The following is a 25,995-nucleotide window of genomic DNA, read 5'->3' as shown; positions in this document are numbered from 1 at the left end:
GCAGGAGGGGGGTCCTTTGTTCATGCCACATTTTTCTGACCATAACAAACTCAGGTTGAGCAGCTCAACCTCTTCAAGTTCATGGTGAGCCCGGCTGAGGACCCTTGGCTGACGCACACGCCGACCTTCATTTCCAGTTCTTGTGGCAAGAGTGCTTCTTACTCTCCTGCGAACCCGGCGGAAAGCACTTCATCTGGCAAACGGCGCCAGCGAGGCTTCTCACTCATTAAAGCTGCGTGCCACAACAACCTTGTCTGGCACAACACGAGACCAGTGACTCAGCTACCCACAGAAGGATGCCTCAGCGACCATGTATTTTATTATAAATTCCTCTTTGCTGGGACAAACCAGACAAACTTAGTATATACACCACTTTGGTACGTTCCATAAAAGCAAAATGTTGCCCCATGGCTCTTAAAGCACCCTCTGGGTGGTTTACAATTTTTAATTATGCAGGCTACATATCGCTCCCCACCCCCTGGGTATACACTATTTACCAATCTCAAGACTGATGAAAGGGGCTAAGTCAACTCTGAGCCATCTTCCCATTGAACCCCCTGGGATCCAACTCAGTCCACGAGCAGAGTCTTCACGGCAGTACTGCAGCATAGCTATCGCACCGCAAGGTTCCTATAGGAACCTCAGAGCCCCAAACCCGGTGTTCGTGCACATCTGGTTGATCCCGTGAGAGGGTTCAGAGACCTCGCTTCAGTGCCCACAGACTGACCAGTGCATTGGGATTTCTACCCAACAGGAGTCTGGAAGGCGTACATTATTTAATGCTGTTTGTGAAGAAGGAAAACCTGCTGGAAGGGGAAACCAGACTTATTTCTGGTGAAACTAAAGGGCCCCCTGTCTGCATCAGGTACCCTATGATCCTGGCAAGAGAGAGGCCAGGACCGTCCAGTCAGGACATGAATTGAAACCAGGAGGTGATGTGTTGTCTTTCTGTGGCAGAGGGTTTTTTTCGGGTCTTGGTGGCCGGAACCTCCATTTCCAAACGCTGCTTTGTTTTGACTTAAGACAAGCTCGGTTGATCAGAACAAGGCCCTCCCGTTCATATCCTTCCCTGCCAGCCAGCCATCCCTTGAGTGAGCCCCTCGGCTCTCGTGAAAGCTCCTGGTCCTTCCTTAATGGCAGTTCTGGCAGTTTGGGTGACAAGGGGCTCCGTTCATCTTGCACCGGCAGCCCCCACTGGTGTCGCCGGAGCCCTGGGGACGAAGGAAAAACCTGGATGGAGTATTTAGAACAAAACACGGGGGCAGTTGCCAGAGGTTGGGAATGTTACCTCTTTGGACTCCAATTCCCAGAACCCCCCAAGCCAGGATGCTGGGACTTGTAGTCCAAAAAAAAAGAAGAAGAAGAAGAAGCACTGCCCATCCTTGGTACTTCTTCATGCTTAATGATGGGGAGACAAACATCCTTAACCAATCCATGAATTTCACAAAGTAAACGCGGATCTGCCTTCTGCTGGCCCTTCCGCTGCGCTTCCCCATAGGTCTGTTATCCTCCTCCCATCGTTCCACCATCTGCAGGAATAACGGTTTCAACTAGTCCCCAAAACTAGCACAGTTTGCCCTCTTAAATGGGGCAGATTCGGTTTTGACAGCTGCGATTTCAGAAGCAAACCTGGGGCATGGCTTTCCTGGGATGCTGCCTTCACTTTCCACGGGTGCATTTTAATTCCAGAAAGGTTTTCAGGCGGTCGGCTAGCGCATGAGAAGGATCTACTGGCTCAGCTAGGCAGCCTTCATGCTCTGCTTTGGCACTGGGCAAGGTCAGAAGGAAACACCCAATGAGCCACAAGGCGGCCGGCAGTTCAGTCATGCAGGGTTTGGGTGGGGAAAGTAAGGCAATGCAAAGCCATAAGCCTAACCACGCTGGGCGATGCACGCAAGGATCCTAAAAGGCTGCTGTTCCTTTCCATTGAGAAGCAACCTATAGTACAGGAGAAATAGTCCGTGGGAGCTGGCAAAAGAAAAACAAAGACAACTAGAACCATGGACTTGGAAGGGGCCTGTAAGGCCATCAAGTCCATCCCCTTGCTTAGTACAGGAATACGAACCAAAGTGTGGTTATCTAAATTTCTCCTCAGTGCTTCCATAGTTGGAGCAGTCACCACATCCAAAGCAGTTGTTCCAATTTGTCAGCTTCCTTTTTGAAGTGTGGTGTCCAGAACTGGACACAATATACTCACGGTGAGGCCTCACCAGTGCCGAATAAATAGGAAATCAGTATCTCACAGGATTTGGAGACTCTGTTAATTCATCCTAAAATAATATTTGCCTTTTTTGCTGCCACCTCTCCCTGTGGGCTCGGATTCAGCTTTTAATCTACAAGAACTCCAAAATCCTTCCCGCTCGTCATATTCCTGAGCCAAAACCTGGTAGCATCTTAAAGACTAACTGCTACATGTTTATGTGAGCTTTTGTGGACAAGTCCACTTCCTCAGACACGAGACAGAGAGAGAGAGAGCCTGCCAAAAGGGAAATGTTTCTCCTCTGTAGGGGTGCGCCCAATTAACACCTACCGCCGGCCCCCAGCGCGGGCCTCTGGTCACCCAGCAGATCTCAGTGTGGCAGACGGTGCATCGGATCCAGTCGCAGCCGTCTTTCTTCTGGACAATAATGTTGCACGAGGGGCAATGCATGGCCTCCCCAGTCTGCACCATTTTCTGAAAGGAAACCAAAACTCTCAGGAGGACACGCTTGTCGACTTTGCCTCTTTCCAGTTTTGGAAGGCGTCCTATAAATGCGGCAGGATAATATGGGTCTGTACCAGTTAGATACTCAGGGGAGGGGATTGTGTATCTGTATATTATTCCCACAGTGTCCACCCCCCCAAAAAAAAACACCCCTCTGTGATGGGTCACTGATGTGTCAGAGAACGGGGGTTCCCAGAAGTGTGAAGGAACGGTGACAATCAGCAGCGACTGAAAACATGACCATGTAAATGGGACTCTGCGGGGGGGGGGGGAAAGAAAGCAAGAAAAACAACTTTGCAAAAACTTTGTCCAGTTGATAGAAACCCTCTGGTCCCTTTGGGAAAAACCGAACACTCAACAATTCCCAGAAGAGGCACCCCACAACCCAGAGGAGCCCCAGGCGAGAGATTGTGGAAAGGAACGGGACACCACCCCCTCCCAGTAGGGCTAACTAGAGGGACCGAAGACCCAGAGACTCATTTAGACTTGAGAATTCACAACTGGGTAGTGCAGGAAACCAGCCCGGGAAAGTCCAGAGATGCTGGTTGTTGTAAACCCCCAACCCTGTTATAATAATAATAATAGGTTCTTGTTCCATCATGTGCCTCATCGTTCATGGATCAAGGAACGGAGGAGGGCGTACTAGCCAACCCAGCAATTGCCGGTGGCGCTCCCACGGGGGCACAATTCTAGGTGGTGAACCGGGAGGAAGGGGAAAGACTTAGTGACCTCCCATAATGGATCTTGTTAGAACAGCCAAAAGTGGATTAAGCACTTAGTACCCCTGGAACGTTTCGTGTTGCAGTTAAATTTGAGTATATGTCACCGTATGCCGTTTGCCATCCTGAAGATGACAGGACATTTTCCTTGCCAAAAACTTGATCATTGATGATTTTCTTAAGGTTTTTACTTGGAAGCTAAACATGTGAGTTTTTCAGTCTGTTTCGTCTGGGTCATCTTTCTCCTACGATGCTCCAAGAAAGCAGAAAGGTTTTCAACTCGAACGTCCGTTGTCTCAGAAACGTGCCACACCGTATCTGCTTGTATTATTCCCTAGCAAGCGTCAGAGCACTGATTCACCCTGTCATCATTTTAGAGGAATGAAGGAGGTCTCCCCCCTGCACCCCCCCCAGAGTTTTGGGCAGGATGATGTTGGGGCTCTTCTGAATTTCCCCGAGAAGATGATACATCAGGACAGGAGTCACAGGACCCAAAATAATGTACGGGGCATTATGCCTGGGCAGAAACTCCAAACCCAGATCTCTCTGATCCAAGGCCACCTTTATTGTTCAGCAGTGCGGCTTTTCTCTTCCTGCTACCCATCATTCACAGCCAGCCCCATGGGAGCTGTAGTCCGCCCTCTCTAGAGGGCATCAGGTGGGTGTGAACTGGCTCCCAGTTGTGACTCTGCTTTGTGGAGCAAGTGCAAGGGCCCCCATTAATGACCCTGGAGGGCAACCGGCTCCCTCTCCTTCCCCCCCCCCAGCTTCCCTTCCCAGGCCGGTCCACGTCCTTACCAGCAACATCTCTGCGGTCTGCAGCGCAGCCTGGTCATTTTGCGCTCGGATCTGGAGGTCATCCTGGTACTCTTTGCAGTTCATGTTTTCGTGGATAGCCTACAGAGAAGACACGGTTTGGATCCTGGCTACCCGTCATCCACACTCAAATTGTAACCAAGCCTTTCTCCAGAGGTGCAACACCTCTGGGGCCCGTACAAACACTGTCACAGCAAAACCGATCCAGGACAGCATAAACAGGCAGGAAACTCCCACCTTTTTTTTTTTGCTACAGTAATGGCTGCAATCTGAGTATCATACTCAAGAACTGAACTTGTACGTCTGTTGCCAGGAAGATTTGCTATTTAGGCATGGGTGTTTTTTTTTAAAAAAAGGTTTCTTGGACTACAACTCCCATAATCCTCTACTCCAGGAGTTCTACTTGGCAGTCAGGCACCTCAGAGGCACCAAGGAGAAAGGCTTCAACAAGAAGGTTTTGAGGCTTGGCTAGGCCTAGCGCCACCACGTTTCCTGTTCAGAAAGGAAGCTCCCAGCCAACACCAGGGCAGAACGAGACGTCCGGGTGGTGCTAGGCCTAGCTAGGCCTCAAAGTCGTCCAGTTTTAAGGCCTTTCTCCCAGGCGAGCCACATTTTGGTGTCTGTCTGGTAGAACTCAGAATAGAGCATTACGGGGTGTGTCATCCAGATCATTCAAAATCCCATCTCAATTTCATTATCCATGGGTACGGAGAGAAGCCTTCAACCCAGCCCTTCCCTAACTTGGTGCTTTCAGCGAGAGGATATGAAATATACTTCTCTCTCTCTACAGGGCCTGGTTGGTGGGTGCACCAATATTAGTTAAGGTTTATTTTTTCCCCTTTTGAATTGTGCAGACTTTTTTTTTCATGTTTCAAGGCATGTGTATGTGCCGCCGTATTTCACACCCAGTCTCTATTCTACCCAGAAACACGTGGGCAGAAATGTTTCGAATGCCCAGTGATCTGCTGGTAGTTAAGTTTGTCTCCTTCCGGCTGCCGCCTAGGCGCTCTGCATTCCAGGAATAGCCCGCGCACGCACGCCACACGGCACTCATCTCGGGCAGCCTCTCTCACCTGGCACAGGAGGCAGTTCACCTTCCCACACACCGGGCAAGAGAATTCGTTCACGTCATCCTCGTAGAAGCACCAGCCCCGGCAGTCCGTGGTTTTGCAGTGAAAGCTGGATCGGCTGCGGTTCTCGGCAATGGAGACACTCAGGTCTAGGAAGTGCTGATACTCACCTTCGCTCAGGAGCTACAAAGGAGACAGAAAAATCTTCAGAGAAAATCCTTTGGGAGGGGTGGGGGAAAAGGACTGTCCTTGGTTGCCCTCCTAATATTGTTCCCTCAAGGGAAATCGACTCATGCAAACAGTTTGAATCTATGGTACTCATTGCCCGGGGATATTGTGAGGGCCACCAGATTCGAATCCCAGGCTCACACCCAGATTTGCAAATTCTGATTCAGAAATCAATCCGTGAACGGCCGGAAGTTGGTCAAGCCAGCCATTTTTCTCAGCTTCTCCTGGAGGACCGTCCTGTTCAGCCACTCCTTTTTCACAAGGTTGTGTTTGTTTTCCAAAGGTGACACTCAAGATAACGTTTGTTAGTACTGCACAGAAAGTGGTGATGGTAAGCCCCTAATGAATTTTCCTTAACTTGAAAACCTTGAGACAGTCCAAAATGAAACAAGAAATAATGCTGGAAGAGGAGACTCCCAGGTCGGAAGGCACTCCATCAGCTACTGCATGATAGCAAAGGACAAGTATGAATAGCTCTGTCACTAATGACGCAACTAGATTAAAGCTGAAAGGATGTCTAGTGGCTGATGTGCACAAAAATGAAAGGACGGTATTGCTGTACAGATGGACATCACCAGATGGTCAATAGAGAAATCAAATAGACTATGTAATTGGAAGCAGGAGATGGATATTCTGCTCAATGGAGAAGTAGTATTCTCACTGCAAAACATGACTGGGATCAGAATGTAGTACTGACCATGAACTGTTAATATCAAACATTACAGTAAAGATGAAAAAGTACACTAAAAGAATCACAGTGCCAAAATATAATTTTTAAAAAGATTCCTAATGAATTTAAAGTCCACGTAAGGAACAGTTTTTCATTGGTCAACTAAATTGACCAAGAACCAGAAGAACTATGGATTGAAACCATAGATATTTTAAGGAAGAATGCAAAAATACAATTTCTGTAGTGAAAAGAAAAGAAAAACCCAGACGGATGATGGTAGAAACACTTTAAATTGTAAAGGATAGAGAGAAGCAAAAGGAAAAGGTGACAAAAATAGTTTCAGAACCCTGAATGCAGCCTTTCAGCAGCTCTCACATAGAGACAAAGAGAACTACCACAAAAACCAGTGTGAAGAGATACAGAACCCAAGCAACAGGGGAAAAACAAAATATCTATTCCAGAGGAATCAAGAAATCAAAGGAAAATTTAAGCCTAGGTTAGGAATGCTGAATGACCAACAAACAAGTACAATACCTGACCAAGAGAAGATAAAGAGAATGTGGAAACAGTATACTAAAGACTTATACAGAACAGATAAAAGGATGACAGACTCCTTTGAAGCGGAATCCTATGACAAAGAACCTGCAGTTCTAGAAAGTAAAGTGAAAGCTGCCCTGAAAGTACTAGGAAGAAATAAATCACTAAGAGTAGCTGGAATACTAACAGAACTATTTCAAGCCACAGAGACATAATCTGTCAAAATCCTTACGCCAACAAATATGGAAAATAAAACAATGGTCCACATTTTGGCAACAGTCAATAAACATTCCAATTCCCAAGAAAGGAGATGCCACGGACTGCAGTAACTATAGGATCATTGCTTTAATTTCCCATGCAAGCAAAGTGATGCTCAAAGAATTGCAGCAAAGGTTTTTGCCTTATATGGAGAAATGCCTGATGTTCAAGCTGGATTCCGAAATGGAAGAAGCACTTGAGATCATATTGCAAGTACTTATCGGCTACTGAAGTGCTTTAGAGACTAAAGCAAAGGCTTTGACTGTGTAGATCATGAGAAATTATGGGTTGTTCTGAAAGAAATGGGTGCGCCTCAGCACTTGACTGTCCTGATACATACCGTATTTTGCCGTGTATAAGACAATACTTTTGTCTAAAATCTTTAGACAAAAATTTGATGGTCACCTTATACATGGAAGTAAGCTGAGGAAAGAACAAAAACAAGTGGAGGGGGAAAGGGATCAAAGCCACCTAGAGTGGTCGTAACTGACTAGATAGATGGGATATAAATTCAATAAATAAACAATAAATAAATAAATAAAAGCAATCCTGCTACACTTTGATCGCTGCTTTCCCCTCCACTTGCTAAGCCCCACAGGGCTTAGCAAAAGCAGGGGAAAAGGGATCAAAGCAATTGTGCAGTTGCAGGATTGCTTTTATCCCTTTCACCCTCCACTTGCTAAGCCTTTCTTAGATTTTTAAATTTGGGGTTAGAAAAGTGGGAGGGGGGTCTTATACATCGGGGCGTCTTATACATGTTAAAATATGGTAACTTGTATTGTGGACAAGAAAGTATTGCTAGGGCATAATATGGAGAGACAGAATGGTTTCCTATAGGAAAGGAGGGGTCAGAAAAGGGTGCATCTTATCCCCTTATTTGTTCAAGCTGTACACAGAACATATCGTACGGAAAGCCAGACTAGATTCAGTTGAAGGAGGAGTGAGAATTGATGGAAGAAACATCAATAATTTAAAATATGCAGATGGCCTCCTCTTACTGCCAGAAAACCACAATGATTTGACATTAACTATAATGAAAGTGAAAGAAGAGTGTGCCAAAGCAGGACTGGAAATTAACATTAAGAAGAGAAAAACCATGGCTGCAGATGAACCATAGAGCTTCATGGCTGACAATGAAGGAACTGAAATAGTGAAAGGTTTTGTATACTTTGGTTCAATCATCAATCTAAAGGGAGACTGCAGACAAGAAACCAGAAACAGGCTGAGACTCAGAAGGGCAGCGATGAAGGAACTAGGAGAGATCATCAAGTGTCCAGATGTGTCCCTGGAGACCAAGATCGTCCACACTCTTGTATTCCCTATGACTCTTGTATTGCAGATGAGTTAGAAATGTGGTGCCGGAGGAGACCGTTGCAGATATCCCGGGCTTGAGAGAAAGATAAACAAGTGGGTCCTGGATCAAATCAAGCCTGAATTATTTCCGGAGTTGAAACTGAAGCTCTTCTACTTCGGGCACATCCTGAGAAGGCAGGCTTCTCTGGACAAGACCCTAATGCTGGGAAAGGTGGAAAGCAGCAGGAAAAGAGGAAGACCGAATGTGAGATGGGCTGACTCCTTAAGGGAAGCCACAAGCCTGAGCTTACAAGAGCTGAGCAAGGCAGTTAAGGGCAGGATATTTAGGAGATCGCTCATCCGAAGGGTCACCAGAAGCTGGAGGGCATGTAAACAACAACCCGCCTAAAATGAATTGACTCAGTAAAGGAAGCCGCAGGCTTGAGGTTTTAGCAAGACCTCTGAAGGCCTCTAATGCATAGGGTCCCCACACATTGGAGGTAGCATGACGGCACATCACAGCATCTGCTTGCAACGTCTGGAAGACACCACAAGGTGGTCTGCCCCTCTCTTCTCTTGAGAGGAGATAGGAAAAGCCCATCGGATGCCTCCGCCCTCCCAGCTCGGCCGGGCAACCCACAGGAGGCAGTTTTTTCTGCCCAGGTCCCCCCCCCCCCGCCTGCCCTACCGCTTTGACCTCGCGCTCCAGCAGGTGCGACGGGCAGGAGTAGTTCTCGTCGATGTAAGGGCAGGACACCTCCGGCTCCTGGCTGTTGAGGATGGTCCCTCTCAAGCATTCCCTGTGAGGAGGGAGGAAGGTGGCGAGGAAACAACGGTGGGAAGAGCAGCCGTCTGCCGGCCTGTTTCCCTGCCGGATATCCAGATCGACGACTCCCGTTAGCCGAGTTGGCTGGGGAATCGCGGACGGTGCTTGTCCACCCCATCCGAAGGGGAACGGGCCGAGGGGAAGCCGACTTAAGAGCGCCCGCACAGCTCCAGTGCAGAAACACAAGCTGCCTTTTGCACACCCGTGCCACAAACATGCGTGTGCCAAGCACACGTACGTCTCAAAGCTGCCTTAGTCTCTTCGGCTCCCATCTTCAAGCCGTGAATCCAAAGTAGGGTGAGACATTTCGGTTCCACAGCCATGAGCCGGAGCCCCCCCCCCTCTGTTCCATCATTTTTTTCTGGGATTTTCAACTATGGCAGCAGCATGCGTGGTGCAGAGGTGTGGGTTTAGGACTACCCTTCCCAGGATTCTCTGCCTGGGGGTTTCTGGGAGTTGTAGTCCAAAAAAAACCATAAACACCTGCACTTCAAAAAGCAACCATCACTAAAATGACCTGAAGATTCCTATCAAAAAGGTAAGGGGTTGGAACCTTAATGGGACCGAGGCTGTTTCAGACCGAGGGGTGAGCAGGATACTCCGTGGGTGATCCTTTGCCACCCCTCGCTTCATTCCCCTTGATTTGGGCTTGTCTCGGTTTTTACCCTCGGCTAGCTAGCTCAATGAAGGAGGAAGGACACCTTCCCAGAATATCTTTAAAGCCAGCCTTGAGGCTGCTGGGGTAATCCGGCTGGGAGTCGCAAACAAGCCCCCTCTGGCCTGCAAGACCTCCCACCCCCACCCCACCCCTTTTGGTTCAGCAACTCACAAAGACTTCTCTCCGCTCTCCCCTGTCACGCCAGGAGGAAGGGAAGGAAGCTGTGCTGGAAGGTGTGCACATCCCACTTGCAGCCAGGGTGTTCACTCCCCTGGAACTTTTGGGGACTCCCTGGGTCCTTGTTGTCTGCACACAGAATGTACACATTTATGGATCGGTGAGAACGTGAGTTGTATACGTGCCTTTGAATGCACGTGGCATATGTTGTATCTATGCCTAAATGTGTCTTATGGGCATTGTGTGCATTTGTGTAGGTGTGTGAGAGAGAGGCTGGAGGAGACCCTCTGCCAGCCCTCACCCCTGCCCAATTTGCTTATGGCCCAACCCTGCGTCCTTGCACACACTCCACAGAAGGTCACCTGGCCAGAGAGAAAGGGAGCCATTCACTGTGAAACAGTTCCTTGTCGCACTGCGAGCTGAGGATCATTCTGCAAATCTCAAGCAGGCACCAGCGGCCACCGCTCGGGGGTCTTCGGGGAAGCTTACCTGCAGAAGGAATGCAGGCATTCCCGCAAGGTCACCCCCTCGCCCGGTGCCAGCACCGCAAAGCAGATCGGGCACTCCATGGCCCCATCCGAGGGCACCAGGCTCTGCCCGTCCAGCTGCAGGAACTGCTGGTAGTTTTTCTGCCTCTGCTGTTCCTGGGCCTACAGAGAGAGAGAGAGAGATAGAGAGAGAGAGAGAGAAAAATTGGGTGATTATGGTGATCCGTGTGTTCTTGACTTTCAGGAAGTTCTCCCATCTTACACACACACACACACACAGAGAAAGAGTTTCCGCAAGCGGAGTCGAACTTCACGGCACCTATTCTGGGCGTAGAAGTTTCCAAATCTGAACAAATCTGGACACGCCTCATTTAAGGATCCCACATAACGGGTGCTGGAAATATTTTTCTCTTCCCAAGATTATAGGGAACGTTCATCAACAGCAGCAGGCAATGATACTGGGCTAGAGGGAGACCCTGGAATAGTAGGTTGGGGGCTACCGCTTGCAGGACCCCCACAGCATCGTCCACGCCCCCACCAATTGTGGAACTGGGGGGTCCAAAATTACAAAAAGCAAACCTTTCCCCTTGGTTGAGCTTGTGATACAGCACCTTTCCGTGTTCATCTGCCTGCAATACAGCCTTGAACCACCCCCAACCCAGTGCCTGTTTTTCTTGAAACACCCTCCCGGGGCGGAGGGGGGGGCCTGAAACAGCCCCTTCACCCGCAGGGGGGGGCAACCCCTGAGCCATCGTTCCTGAGCGTGCCCCGCCGTCGGTCTGACCTGCTCGTACTGCAGTGCGGCCTCCTTTTCCTTCTGCAGCCACTGCGCCTCCTCGGCATCCGGCCGATAGCCCTCCGGGATGACGTAATCCACAGGGCGCTCCGTGCAACACATCTCGCAGCCCGGCCGCAGGGGTGTGTTGACGTAGGTGCACGTCGGGCACTGCCAGCCCATCTAGGAAGCCGCCCACGGAGGAGAGAAAAGGAGAGAGGGGGGGGGGGGTCACCCGAGGGCAGAACGTCGGGCATTCCTGCCTGCACCCGGACGCTCTCCCGGCCCCTTACCTTTGGGGGGCTGATGGGGGGAGGCAAAGCAGCATCCTTCTTCTCTACCGGGTGATCCGAGAGGTCTGAAGGTGCCGCCCTGGTCAAGGCTTCCGCTTCGGCCATTCCCCGCGGCAGCAAGACCTCCTCTTTGATGCCTAACTCTGATGGGGTTGCAAAAGAAGGCATAGGCAAGCAATGATACAAAGGCCCGTTCGGCTTCGTCCGGGTCGAGAGCCGAGACCATTCGAAAACACAGACGGTCATCGAGGGACACCCCCTCGGCCACCCTTCAAAATCTAAGATGGGGAAGAGGCTCCTCTCCCTGATGGGGCAAGCTGGTAAGGTGAACGTTGTAATTCTCCACGTCCTTGATTTTCTGGTTTAAAAAGGCTCTCTGAAGGAACGCTAGCTACCTGTCACCGTGTTCCACGGGCCCACGTTTGGCCCCCACATTTCCCACGCCCGTCCTAGGATTACAGTGAATTCTACGCCTCTGGATCTGTTTCCCGATCGGTGAAACAGACTTGATCAAAATGTTAGCCACCAGCCAGCCAAATCCAATGATTGCCACTTGAGTGACCCCCTTGGCTGAGCGTTCCAAAGCTCTGGTTTGGATTAAACCTCCAGACCCTACTGTCCCGGAAAGCCTAAAGAAGGGTCAGCCGCCCATCACCTCACAGGCCAGGTCATGGGAACAAACAGCAAGGAGGCAAGGTCTCCCAATGCACCCCCCCCAACCTGCCGGCGCGCACCCAGCCCGGTGTCGTTTCTGGCCACCAGTTTCCAGGAATGCCCTCCGGATGCGGCTTTCTGCAACGCCGGGAGACCCTGCCTCTTTGGCGGACCCACCCTCAACGGACTCACAGCCTCACCTTCCAGCTGGCGGCGTTGGTGGTCCTTCTCGAAAGTCTCTTTCCTCAGCTTGGCTGCCTTGGCAGAGAGGAGGTAGAGATAAACCGCGTCACCGTCTCTCTGGATGCCGTGATAGTGGAGGGTCTCGTGGTCCCGAGGCAGCCGCTGCCTGATCACCCACCTCTGGATGCTGGGAGGGAAACCATAGTGCAGAAACATCTGGGGCCGGGAGAAAGAAGAAGCGGCGATCAAGCCAACGAAGCAACACGGGTCACGATTTGAGAAACCAAAGCTTGAAGCCAACAGGCAACTGCAGCTAGAGTCGGCCCACGGATTCAACAGGATTTACCTAAGTGTCAGTTTGCCCCTTGGCAAACGGATTCCATGGGTCCTCTTTAATTAAGACCAAAAACTGGATTCCAGCGGCTTGGAGTCTTGTGGCAATCAAAAGACTAACAAATATTGTTCAGCATTTGCTTTTATGGGCTACATCATGGGGGAAGAACTAAGACAGTGGCTTCAGTGAGATGACCTTTGGGGGTCCCATCATCAGTTTTTGATCTCATCTGTTACTCTCTTCTTCATTCTGATCGCACCCTCCGTTTGACCTTGTGCGGACAATGATTTTTGCCACAGGGGTCAGACCAGCTTCTTGTACATAAAGAAGGAGAAGCGTTAGCTTGAAAACAAACCAGGAAGCCAGCAATACCTATTGAAAACAATTGTGTTTTTACCACCAAAGCATGACCAAGAGATTTTTCCTGAGCAGGTGAGTAGCCCGTCAGTTTGCAGGAGAGGTTTTTTAAAAAGGTAATCTAAAGAGGATTCACTTCTTTACGACCCAAAGGGGAGAGAGAGAGGGGGGAGGCAGTAGAAGAGAAAGCAACAGAAAGAGGAACCGATGAGGTTTTTTTTGTGTCGTAAGAGCCTATGGAACTGCCAGAGAGCTCAGTGGTTTAGGGCATCCGGCTATGGAGCCAGAGGCTGGGAGTTCGATTCCTCCAATGGGCCTCCTTGGAAAGGGCTGGACTTCATGATCCCGAGGGGCCCCTTTCCATGTCTGCAGTTCAAAGTTCATTCAAAGGTTACAACAGACTGGTTTTCAGCTCTGACAGGGCAACGTCGTGATACCTGGCCAAAAAGCACACTCCTCAAAAGATTTCCTAATCCTAAAAAAAAAAAAAAGGATTCCATTTTATGCACATAGCAGATGTGGTGTTCCCAGTTCTTGCATGATTCATGATATAGTCAGTGCAGAAGATATAATTTTGAAGCAGTTAGAATTTCTGGCAGAGGATTTGGGAGCTAATCCTACCGGGGCCAAAGGACTGTCATTAGCAGGGAGAATAGAAAGCGATTTGGCTGAATCAAAAAATGGATGTTGTCAAATTTTATAGTAAAGAGGACAGGGAATTACCAAAAGAGCCCAAGCAAAGCTCATTTGTAGACCTTAAGAAGTGTCAAGATGCTATAAATCAGTGGTGTCCAACCTTGGCCCTCCAGATGTTCTTGGACTTCAACTCCCAAAATCCTGGCCAGCAGAGGTTGTGGTGAAGGCTTCTGGGAGCTGTAGTCTAAGAACATCTGGAGGGCCAAGGTTGAGGAACACTGCTATAAATCTTCCTGCTATCGCCCTCAAGTATAATGAGTCAAACCTTTCTCAAAGGGAATGACATATCTAGAAAAGAAAGAGAGGAGTTTTCCACAGAGGTGTGTTCTGTCGAATCATCCACCAGTAAATACAGTTCTGGAAATTTTTCTTTTAATACTTTCAATATTTTGAGACAGTGGATAAGTGAATCAGTGGATACCAATGCTGTGGATACAAGGGCCCTGCTGTACTTTTAAAAGGCACATGTATAATTTACTGCCCTTCTTGGCTAACAGCACCCCTCAAGAAGGCGAGCGTTTGCAACGTACCCCTCACTCATCGGCTTCAGGCAATGCCTGTGGCTCGCTTGCAGCAGGAATGACTCTTTGCAAAGCGGCCCGGCCCTCCCCAGCCTCTGAACCCAAGGTGGCTCCCATCAGCATGTGTTGAAATGAGATCCACACACATCAAACATCCCTCACCATGTCTTTTAGGGAAGCCACTGTCATGCAGGGTTGCACTTGCAAGTAAATGGGGATGGTGTTCATGTGAGCATCTTCCACGCCTACCCACAGCCTAGGAGGAGAAAGGGAAAAGAGTTGTGAGAAAGCCATCTTCCACCCCGCCTGCTAAAAATGGTCCCTGCCTACAGCCACCGATTCTCCTTGGAGAAATTGTCTCTTCTCATTCTACCATCCAGCCTGATCCTGTCCAATTCTGGAAGCTAAGCAGGGTCAAGCCCGGTTACTTCTTGGATGAGAGACCTCTGGGAATACCAGGGATCTCAAGATAAGTCTGGAAAAGCCTCCTCTACCCTGGAGAACCGCTGGTAATACTGGGCAGGATGGATGCATGATCTGACACATTAAAAAGGCAGCTTTCCATCCACTCTGGGGTTTTTGGCATAGGGAGGGGTCCAGAATTGTGGTTTTTTATGTTCTCCGGACTGAGTTAGTCACCTCTCCCGCCATAAGCAAATCCAAGATTATTTCCTCTGCTCTTTCAGCCTCTGCAAACCTGGGCTCAGCAGAAATGACCCCGTTGTAATATTCTAGAGTTTGGAAAAATTATTGCTTTGGGCTACAATTTCCCCCAAATCCCCAGCCACCATTTCCAGCACCCGGCTTGGGAATCCAATGAGCCGTAACACATTTTCCAGCCTTCACGTGATCCCCATGACCGGTTGGGACTCAGGTGGGAGGCACTAGTGTTCTGAACCTCCCTGAGCGGTTTCAAACATTGTTTTCATCTCCTGAGCATCTCCATGCCCCACGGGTTGGGATTCCCCCCCCCACAAGGACAACAATCCCAAGAGAATGGGGCCGTATATAGGCTCAGCTCTCTGCACGTCACCAGCGATTACGCAGTCACCTGATGGTCTGTTTGGGTTTGGCCTCCTCTTTCACCTGCACCACGACGGGGACGCGCTGCTTGGCCAGCCAGGTGGCGCATTGACGGGCTGTCTCCTTGTCACCGGCAGAAATGGCTTCCGCCAGTCTTAGGGCCTGCTCCTCGGCTGCAAACGAGAAAGGAGGAGGCGTTCATAGAATCACTATCGAGTCCAACCCCCCCTTGCTCGGGGCAAGAACACAGATCAAACCTGATGATCTAACTTTCTCTTGAATGCCTCCAGGGTTGGAGCGCTCACCACCTCCCGAGATCATGGGTTCCATTGTCGTACTGCTCTAACAGGTTAAGAAGTTTTTCCTGATATTCAGCCTAAATCTAGCCTCCTGTAGCTTGAGCCCATTATGGCCTGTCCTACTCCTCCGCTCTATGACAGCCTTTCAAGTCTTTGAAAAGTGCTGCCCTATCTCCCCTCCGTCGTCTTTTCTCAAGGCTAAACATGCCCAGTTCTTTTAGTCTTTCCTCCTTGTAGGGCTTGGTTTCCAGTCCTCTGATCCTCCTCGTTGCCCCCCACAACGGGTTCTCCTGGTCAATTGGCCACTGTTAAGTTTTTGGCCTCACACTGGCCGAGTCACCTGGGGAACTCACAGCAAGAGAACATTTCAGGTGTTTCATGCTCGAGTGCAGAAGAAGCCAACGGGACCTCAAATTCTCCCAACGGTTCTTTGAACAAAACACACTGTGGGTTTCCCCAAGAGAGCAAGAAGAAAAGGATTTCGAAAGGAGGTCCTGGGAACAAAGACTATGTAAGATTCCAAATAGAGATGGGCACACGCTCCTGGTTCGGTGGTTCGTGCCAGTTTGTTTATTGGACGAACTGGTGGTTGGTGCTTCCTAACTCCGCCTCCTCCGGTGGGCGGCCACTCAGAGGCAGGGCCCGGTGGGGTGCTGCCTTTGGGTGGCTGCTCACGGAGGCAGGGCTGGGAAGTGCCAAAGACCTGACTGTCTGACAAACGAACCACCGAACCGGCCGTACGTGCCCACCTCTAATTCCAAATGCTTCCCCACGCACTCCCACCACACCCCAGGCCCGTGCCTCGTTTCCAAGGCGCCCCACCTTTTCTGGTTGCCTCCTCCATGCACGCCGGCCCCATCAGCCGCATCCAGAACTGCAGAATCCGGAGGCTGCTCAAAACATAAAGAACAAAGCAACACATTGCGGGGTTCACACATTCCCCTCAAAGAGTGCTTCTGTGTTTACTAGCAACACTCCCGGCCTGCTTCTGGAGGATTTGCACATGGCGCTTATGGATGCACGCACCACCTCACACTGAATCAATACCACACGATGGGTGCTGTGCACAGATCCTTATGAACCCGCAGTAAAAACTCCCGGGTGCGGCTTTTTGCTGCCTTTCTGAAAATACCATTCTTGCCAGCAGCTGCCCGTGTTAACAGTCCTGATGTAATCGATACATGTGTGTATATTCTCGAAGGCTTTCACAGCCGGGATCTGATGGTGGTTGTAGGTTTTCTGGGCTATTTGGCCATGTTCTGGAGGTTTTTCCTCCTAACGTTTCGCCCGTCTCTGTGAAGATGCCGGCTACAGAGACGGGCGACACGCTAGGAAGAAAAACCTCCAGAACACAGCCAAACAGCCCAGAAAACCTACAACAACCGGTTTGTGTGTGTGTTTGCCAGTTGTGTGATCTTTGAATGCCGTCAGTTTTGGAGTGGTCTCATCCCTTATAGGTGCATATAAAAACACAATAGCTCTGGGATATTGCCCAGAATCCTTTCCGTTAGGCGCACATATTTCGCCGGCGAAGAAGTCCCCCTGGCTGAGTGCCTCTGCTTTTTAACAGTAACGTTATCTTTTGCATATATTTGGGAGTGAAATCTACAAGCTCAAAGCAGTAGGAAGTGCCTGTTCACAGGACAAGAACAAACCACACACACACAATACAAACACACACACAAAAGGGACTACTGCCTGAAGAAAAAGGAAGAGAAGAGAGTATTGTAGAATGTAGCCAGTCCTATATGAGGAAAGCACTCCAAAGTGCAAAAATTACAATTAAAATATATTTTAAAAAGAAGCAAGAGGTGTAAAATTCCTTCCAAGGCTCTTAAGGTGAGATTCTTAGATTCCATAGGTACCTATGCATCCAGTGATAAAAAAGAGGGAGATTCTCTCCCCCCACACACACCTTTTTGATTCCTTCCTGTTAATTTGAAAACTTACAAATAGCAGAGAAGAGAAGGGAAACGAAATGCAAGGGAGATAGAGAAAGTTACAGAAAATTGAATGCAGACTTCCAAAGAATAGCAAGGAGAGACAAGAGAGCCTTCTTAAATGAACAGTGCAAAGAAATAGAGGAAAATAACAGAAAAGGAAAAACCAGAGATCTGTTCAGGAAAATTGGAGACATTAAAGGAGCATTTTGTGCAAAGATGGACATGATAAAGGACAAAAATGGTAGGGAACTCACAGAAGCAGAAGGCATCAAGAAGAGGTGGCAAGAATACACAGAGGAATTATACAAGAAAGATCTGGATGTCTCAGACAACCAGATAGTGTGGTTGCTGGCCTAGAACCAGACATCCTGGAAAGAGAAGTCAAGTGGGCCTTAGAAAGCTTGTCTAACAACAAGGCCAGTGGAGGTGATGGCATTCCAGTTCAACTATGTAACATCTTAAAAGATGACGCTGGTAAGGTGCTACATTCAATATACCAGCAAGTTTGGAAAACTCAGCAGTGGCCAGAGGATTGGAAAAGATCAGTCTACATCCCAATCCCAAAGAAGGGCAGTGCCAAAGAACGCTCCAACTACCGTACAATTGCACTCATTTCACACGCTAGCAAGATTCTGCTCAAAATCCTACAAAGATGTGGACCGAGAACTCCCAGAAGTACAAGCTGGATTTCAAAGAGGCAGAGGAACTAGAGACCAAATTGCTAACATGTGTTCGATTATGGAGAAAGCCAGAGAGTTCCAGAAAAACATCTACTTCTGCTTCATTGATTATGCAAAAGCCTTTGACTGTGTGGACCACAGCAAACTATGGCAAGTCCTTAAAGAAATGGGAGTGCCTCACCACCTTATCCGTCTCCTGAGAAACCTATATGTGGGACAGGAAGCAACAGTTAGAACTGGATATGGAACAAGTGATTGGTTCAAAATTGGGAAAGGAGTACGACAAGGCGGTATATTGTCCCCTAGCTTATTTAACTTATATGCAGAATACATCATGCGGAAGGCTGGATTGGAGGAACCCCAAGGCGGAATTAAGATTTCCGGAAAAATATCAACAACCTCAGATATGCAGATGATACCACTCTGATGGCAGAAACTGAGGAGGAATGAAAGAATCTCTTAATAAGGGTGAAAGAGGAGAGTGCAAAAAATGGTCTGAAGCTCAAAGTCAAAAAAATTAAGATCATGGCCACTGATCCCATCACCTCTTGGCAAACAGAAGGGGAAGATATGGAGGCAGTGACAGGTTTTTCTTTCTTGGGCTCCATGATCACTGCACATGGTGACAGGAGCCATGAAATTAAAAGACTCCTGCTTCTTGGGAGGAAAGCGATGACGAACCTCGACAGCATCTTAAAAAGCAAGACATCACCTTGGCGACAAAGGTCTGCATAGTCAAAGCTACGGTTTTTCCAGTAATGATGTATGGAAATGAAAGCTGGACCATAAAGAAAGCTGACCGCCGAAGAATGACGCCTTTGAATTGTGGTGCTGGAGGAGGCTCTTGAGAATCCCCTGGACTGCAAAGGGATCAAAAATATCCGTTCTGAAGGAAATCCACCCTGAGTGCTCACTGGAAGGACAGATCCTGAAGCTGAGGCTCCAGTACTTTGGCCACCTCGTGAGAAGAGAAGACTCCCTGGAAAAGACCCTGATGTTGGGAAAGTGTGAAGGCAAGAGGAGAAGGGGACGATGGAGGATGAGATGGCTGGACAGGGTCATCGAAGCGACCAAAATGAATTTGACCCAACTCCTGGAGGCAGTGGAAGACAGGAGGGCCTGGTGTTCTCTGGTCCATGGGGTCACGAAGAGTCGAACACGACTTAACGACTAAACAACAACAATTTGAAAACTGCAGGCATGGCTTCCTGCCCATGTGCTTTACATGCCTTCTATGGGGAGGAGAGCCTGTCCTTTGCACCCAGTTCTCCCAAGATGGCCAGCGCACGGAAGGTTTTCTAAAGCAACAGGACACGATTTACCTTTGGTCTAGAATTGACGGGGTGGAAATCTAATTAAATAAATAAATGAAATAAATACTGTTCACCCATGATTTCTGGCCCGTACTTCTTGCAGGCAACCAGCCACTGCTGTGTGAGGTGTTCTGTAGAATCCCCAAGCTGGCGTGAAACACCAGGAGTCAGGAAACATTACCTGTCTGGACCTCAAACACAGCAGCAAGACTGGCTATGGAGGCCTTCGAGTTATATCCCTTTAAAAAATATAAAAATTAAAATCCTCCATGGTTCTTTTTTAAAGAGAAAGGTGGGAGGGAGGGAGGGATAGAAACCATGTTTCTCCGAAAATAAGACAGGGTCTTATATTAATTTTTGCTCCAAAAATGCATTAGGGCTTCTTTTCAGGGGATGTTTTATTTTATAGTCATATTGTAGCCTTCTGGTTGCTGCACAATGCGACACAATGGTGTTTGGGGGGGGTTAACTTCACTGGGGCTTATTTTTGGGGTAGGGCTTATATTAAGAGCATCCTGAAAAATCATACTAGGCCACGGGTTAAACCGCTGTCCTGCAGCCAAAACTGTGCTCACGACCTGGGGTTCAAATCCCAGGTAGCCGGCTCAAGGTTGATTCAGCCTTCTATCCTTCCGAGGTCGGTAAAATGAGTACCCAGCTTGCTGGGGGGGCAATGTGTAGCCTGTATAATTAAAATTGTAAACCACCCAGAGAGTGCTTGAAGCACTATGGGGCAGTATATAAGCAGCACACTTTTTTGCTTTGCTTTTATTTTCAGATTAGGTCTTATTTTAGGGGAAACAGGGTAGGTAGGTAGGTAGGTAGGTAGGTAGGTAGGTAGGTAGGTAGGTAGGTAGGTAGGTAGGTAGGTAGGTAGGTAGGTAGGTAGGTAGGTAGGTAACTTTGCCAAACTCCGACATCTCCTTGGCCCAGAGAAACAAACCCCATTCATCAATAAGCAACCTTCCCACACAACCGCCTCCTGGCGCTGGACAAGCCACCCAGGGATCCTGACCTTGAAGGTGCTCCTCATCAGGCCTCTCTTGAAGCTGGCCATCTCAGTGGCCATCCCTATCTTTCCCGGAAGAAAACGGGTTTGCAAAAGGGGTGGGGGTTCATTGCCCCTTCCTCCCATGCTGTCATCATCATCATCACCACAGAAATCACACACCACCCTCAGAGCTACAAAGAACAGCAATATATTAGCAACCGCATACACGCTGTGCCCATACAGTATTTAACAGAGAATAATTTTTTTGGTTAAAACTTGCATCTGTAGGTAGAGGATACCAGTCAATGTTTTGATAATTTAGATTGCCTGATGGTTGTTGAATCATCATCATCATTATCATCATCTTGGAACTGCACCGCCAGAAGAGACCCTTTGGGTCCTTGAGTCCAGCCCCTGCCAAGGACGTCCAGTGGGGGATTCGAACCCCCAACCTCTGGCTCCAGATCAACCCCCTGAGCTGCTGTGCTGCGCGTTAAGGGAAGCCCCCCCCCCCACACACACACAGAGGTCGATGTCCCTCCCGTACTTCGGGCCCCCAAAACTTCCCCCCCATGGAAACGATCGCCGGTGGGTGGTGGTGGTGATGGGGGATCCTGCCCGTGTTTACCCGGAGGTCACCCCAGGGGACTCAATGGGGCTCCCCCGCCCGCCGGGGTGTCCCGAATTGCCCAGGCAGAGGGAGGGGGAGGGGTTGGCTTGGGGGGGGCGCGGGAGGGAGAGGAAGGGGAGTTTCCGCCTGGCTGGATCGGGGCGAAGGGAAGGAGAAGCAACGCCGGAGGCTGAACCGGGGAGGGCGGAAGGCGATCCCCGCCCAGATTAAGCAGTTTACTCAAGGCCCTGGGGGGGGGGGGGAGAGGATTTGGACTCCGGCCGGAAAGAAGCCCCGATCCTCCGCTTCCAGCCTGGGAGGGCGTCGGGGAGCCCCCACCCCTCCAAGGCGGACGAAGGGGCGTCCCTGCGGGGAGGGGGGTCTCCTCGGGAGTCGAGGGGGCCGCCCGCCGGCTGGACCGCCCCCCCAAGACCCGCACGGACAGAGCCTCCCCCCACCCCGGGAGGAGGGGCACCATGAGGTTTGGGGGGAGCCCCCCACTCCCCCACCCACCCGCCAGCCCCGGCCAGCCCCGGCCCCGACCTGACCTCCAGGCGCGGCTCCGGAGCCCCGAAAGCGAAAGCGGAGTCGGCCCCGCCGCGGAGGCGGAGGCGGGAGGCGAGAGGCGGAGAAGGCGGGCAGGTCCCGGCAGAGCCCGGCACGTGGCTGCCCCGGAGGGGGACGAGGGAATCCCCCGTGACGTCACGGGCCCGGATTTTTTCCCCTCCCCCTCCCTGCAGGGAGGGAGGAAGGGAGAGAGAGAGATAGGTCGGCGGGAGGCGCTACGTCCCGGGCTGGGGAAGGACCCTTCGGCCTTTCCCTTTTTCCACCCCCACCTACCCACCCGCTGGGGAGAGCCTGGGCAGGCTGGTCTACCTCGCAGGGTTGTTAGGAGGAGAAAATGGGAAAGTCGTCGGGCGCTGTGTCCCTCCGTCCGCCTTTGCTCCAGGGGGGAAATGTGCGTGGCTAAACGAGGAAGGTGACTGGAAAAGGCAAATTATATATATATATACACAGATGATAGTCAGAAGGAGTCAGGTCGGGAGAATAGGGTGGATGGGGCATCTCTTGAAAGTCTAAGGAGGTCAGTTTTGCCATTGTTTCACCTGCAGTGTGTGACAAGGCGTTGTCATGCAACAGAATGACACCTTTGGAGAGCTTTCCTCGAGGTTTTTCCTTAATGTTTTGCCTCAACTTCGTCAATAAAGCACAGTAATATTTTGCATTAATGGCTGAACCCTGTTGGAGATCATCCACCAGCAGAGTTCCCTTCTTATTCCAAAAAAACTGTTGCTATTTGCTTCTGCACCGACCTTTGCACTTGGAACTTCTTTGGCCTGGGGGGACCACTGTGCTTCCATTCCTTAGACAGTCCTTTTGTTTCAGGATCATGACAGTTGATCCATGTCTCATCACCAGTTACCAGTTTGCCCAGGAACTCTGACTCATTTCTTGCAAAAGGTTCCAAAACAGCCACCGATGACTCCACACGTTTCCTCTTTTGTTCAGTTGTCAAAAGTTTGGGGATCCAACTTTGCTGCCAGCTTTCTCATTTCCAAGTCGTTGTGGATAATGGCACCAACTCTCGCACGGGATGTTCCCAAATACGGAGCAATACTTTTGGCTGATATTCGGCGGTCCTTCCTCCATGATCATGTCATGGATGGCTTTCACATTTGCAGGCAGAGGGACAGAAACAGGCCTTCCACTGGGTTTCTCACTTTCAACTCCGAAATGGCCAGTTTTAAAACCGACAACCTAACGTTTAACTGTTGCATATGAAGGGCCACCGTCACCCATAGTTTGTGACATTTCATCATGGAGTAGAGTCTATGTGCCACATATAGAAAACTCCGGGTTCAATCCCCACCCCCACTCCAGACTCTTTCCAACTCAAAAGAACTAGGCAGGAGATCTTCGGAAGGAAACGTCCCGCCTGGACCTCAATCCAGGAGGAGCGACCCGGACGGAGAAACACTCTGAGCCGGCAGGTATTGCCGAGGGCTGTGTCCCAACCTTGTGAATTTTGTCTTCCCTCTGGATCGGTGTGGTTGCTGTTGTCGGCACGGGTCGTCAAGAGAATCCTGCTTTCTCAGGGTGTGTCCAAAATACAAGAGCCTCATTTCATCTTTTTTGGCCTCCAGAGAGAGTTCCGGCTTGATTTGATCTAGGATCCACTTGTTCACCTTTTGGGCAGTTCAGCGTCTCCAGAAAGCTCTCCTCCAGCACCACCTTTCCAAGGAATGGTGTCACTTCAGTGTTATCACCTTAATCAGTGTGATCAAGTTGGCTGATCTTCGCAGGGACTCCCCGGACTCTGCCTTATGATAGCCTTCTAAAAATCAGATCCGGATCAGGTTCAAGGTTTCGACTCACGTATAAAGCTTCTCACAGTTTGGGTCCACATGACCTGTCCGAGCATCTTTCCCCGAAGTCATTTGCTAGACATACTAGATCATCTCAGGCCACGCTCTTCTGAGTAGCCAGCCCGAGAGAGGTCCGAAGGTCATCTACCAGAGGGATGATAGAATCAGCTTTCGGATCTGCTACGCCTAGCCCCCGTCCTGTATTCTTTTAGGATACAGTTGAAAACAGGGAAGCTTTTCAATCTGACCCGGGCTGAGCATTTTGCATTAGATTAGGCCTCCTTCAGTCTTTCGAGATGATGGTCACGTGCTCTGAATAGAGATCTTGGAACAGCATCCCATGTGGCTGAGGAGACCAGTTCGAGAGTGACACAATCCCTTCCACACTGGAGACCAATGCAATCTGTCCCCTGTCCAGCTCCCTGATTTGGCTGCTTTCGTGACTGCCTCTTGGCCTCGGCCTGCTGGACAAGGGTCTCTTCAAAATGGGAGCGGCTGTGATGCACCGCCTGCCTCCAGGCTGAGTGCTCAGATGTCAAGGTTTCCTATCTGTTGAGGTCCGTTCCTAAGGCCTTCAGATCCCGCTGGCAGATCTCCTTGTATCGCAGCTGAGGTCTCCCTCAGGGGTGGCTTCCCTGCACTAATTCTCCATACAGGAGATCTTTCGGAATCCGACCGTCAGCCATTCTCACGACATGCCCGAGCCAACGTAGACGGCGCTGTTTCATTTTGCATCCAGTTCTGCTTTTTGTGATAATTTGTTGGGCACCACTAGATATTTTAAAAAACACTTTTGCCACATTTCTGCCATTGGTGTCATATTTTAATGTTTTTGTTGAAGTCTTGGTTTTTATTCCTTTGTAAACAGTCCAGAATAGTGCTTCGACACTAATAAGGTGGCATATAAATTAAAGTAACAAAACAAACAAACACTGTAATAAGGAGACACAAGGCCAGCAGACTTCCCTCTGCTTCTGGGCCTTGGAAATGAGTTATTGCTGTCTACAGTTGCTCAAGCGCCGTCTCTCTGCCCCATCATCTCCTTCCTTGAATAGCTCCGGTGACCTTTCCTACAGTCTCCTATTGCATGGAGCAGCCGTCTTCAATTGGATTATAAACTCCTTCCTCCAGTTTTGCAGGGCAGAAAATGAATGGTGTTATTAATAATCAGCTCACCAGAACCTTGGTTGGGAGCAGCTGTTTTGGAGTGTCTCTGTGGGCTTAGCAAGCCACAAGGAGGAACAGAGGTTCCAGCCCATCTGCAGAACTGTGGATATTCTAGTTTTCCCGCCCAGGTGCCCACCAGATGCATTGGACTCTAAGTCCCAGAATTTCCTGGGCTAAATGGTTGCAACTTAGCACACCTGGGAGGCAGCAGGCCAAGATGTTGCAGGCAGAAGCAGAGTTATGCTAAGCGGGGTATTATGGAAATAGTAGTTCAAAAAGGTAACCTATCCAAGCTCCATGCATAACACACATCATTGCTAGAATGCATCAATTATTTGCAGACTTTGAAAGCAAGTATATAAACCAGGGACTTTGTAGCAGTTTCTGTACCAAGAGAAACCCATGGAAATTCAACTTCATGACTTTTAATTCCTTGAACTGAAGACAGGTACCAGGATTTAGGCTAAAAATGAAGTCTGAACATCTATAACCCCATTTTTATATTGTGCAACAAGACAAATCCAAATAAGGCATAAGATACGCGATTCACACCTACAGACACCTAAATGTGGCTCACCTGGAGAAAAGGCCTAGCTGGGAAGGCCTTGTTGCCCTAGCATAGGCCTAGCTTCCTGTGCAGAAAGGAAGCGCCCAACCAGCAGTGGGCCAGATTCGTTTCCACACAGGAAACCTTAGCCTATGCTAAGTCTTGAAGCTCTCCCAGTTAGGCCTTGTCTCCAGGCGAGCCAAATTCAAGTGTCTGTAGGTCTCCATTTGTCAGGTAGAACTTCCAAAATGGAGAATTATGGTATGAGATTTACAGCACACAAACAAAAAACATTCTGAAAACCCCATTCCTAAACCTTACTGATAGGTTTGAGTAAAGCAAGGGGTGGTACTTTTAAAAATGGGTGCCAGAAGAGGAAAGCCTCTAAATAGGAACACATGGTTTTTTTTTGCAACCTGTAAGCCCTGAAATGCAATCTGTGACATCTCCAGTTAGATGAATTTAAAAAACTGCACCGCTGTTGCAAGCAGGTTGCCTTTTTATCGCCGATCAATGATCAGAGATGACTGCGGAATGCTTTCCCAGCTGGAACCTCCCAAACCCCGTTCATGTTCACCAGTGTGATTAGAGACACAGATGGTGAATGACACAAGAACCGTGACTGATCCTGTGCAATGGTCTAGAACTCTAGTGATTCTTTCCACATGGAGAAAATGCATGGACGGGAGCAGAGCTTCAAATTTTTTTCCTTTTCTCCAGAAAGCCATTGGCTTCCAAGTTCCGGATGAGGCCAGATGACACCAGGGGAAGGTTTGGGGGCTGAGTCTCTATCCCGTTC

The 25,995-nt window shown here is 49.4% G+C and overlaps 1 protein-coding gene across 2 annotated transcripts; it reads right to left on the bottom strand.

Annotated features, from left to right (window-relative positions):
- Positions 1-297: 297 nt before the first annotated feature.
- On the bottom strand, positions 298-21,801 carry RBCK1 (RANBP2-type and C3HC4-type zinc finger containing 1). 2 transcript variants are annotated; one of them, XM_072996635.2, is made up of 13 exons: positions 21,665-21,801; positions 16,402-16,469; positions 15,309-15,453; positions 14,420-14,513; positions 12,367-12,565; positions 11,513-11,655; positions 11,229-11,402; positions 10,446-10,606; positions 8,984-9,095; positions 5,313-5,492; positions 4,222-4,320; positions 2,531-2,674; positions 298-1,211 (listed from the first exon to the last, which is right to left on the bottom strand). In XM_072996635.2, the coding sequence occupies exons 2-13, from the start codon at positions 16,445-16,447 to the stop codon at positions 1,131-1,133; spliced, it is 1,578 nt and encodes a 525-aa protein (XP_072852736.2). In that variant the 5' UTR covers positions 16,448-16,469; positions 21,665-21,801; the 3' UTR covers positions 298-1,130. The 2 variants fall into 2 exon arrangements, with proteins under 2 accessions (XP_072852736.2, XP_020670325.3); XM_020814666.3 differs by lacking the exon at positions 21,665-21,801 and having other exon boundaries at positions 8,993-9,095; positions 16,402-16,798.
- Between the last annotated feature and the right edge of the window lie 4,194 nt (positions 21,802-25,995).

The sequence above is a fragment of the Pogona vitticeps genome, chromosome 4 (genome assembly GCF_051106095.1).
Source record: "Pogona vitticeps strain Pit_001003342236 chromosome 4, PviZW2.1, whole genome shotgun sequence".
Lineage (NCBI taxonomy): Eukaryota > Metazoa > Chordata > Lepidosauria > Squamata > Agamidae > Pogona > Pogona vitticeps.
This window is presented reverse-complemented; position numbering and strand designations above follow the sequence as displayed.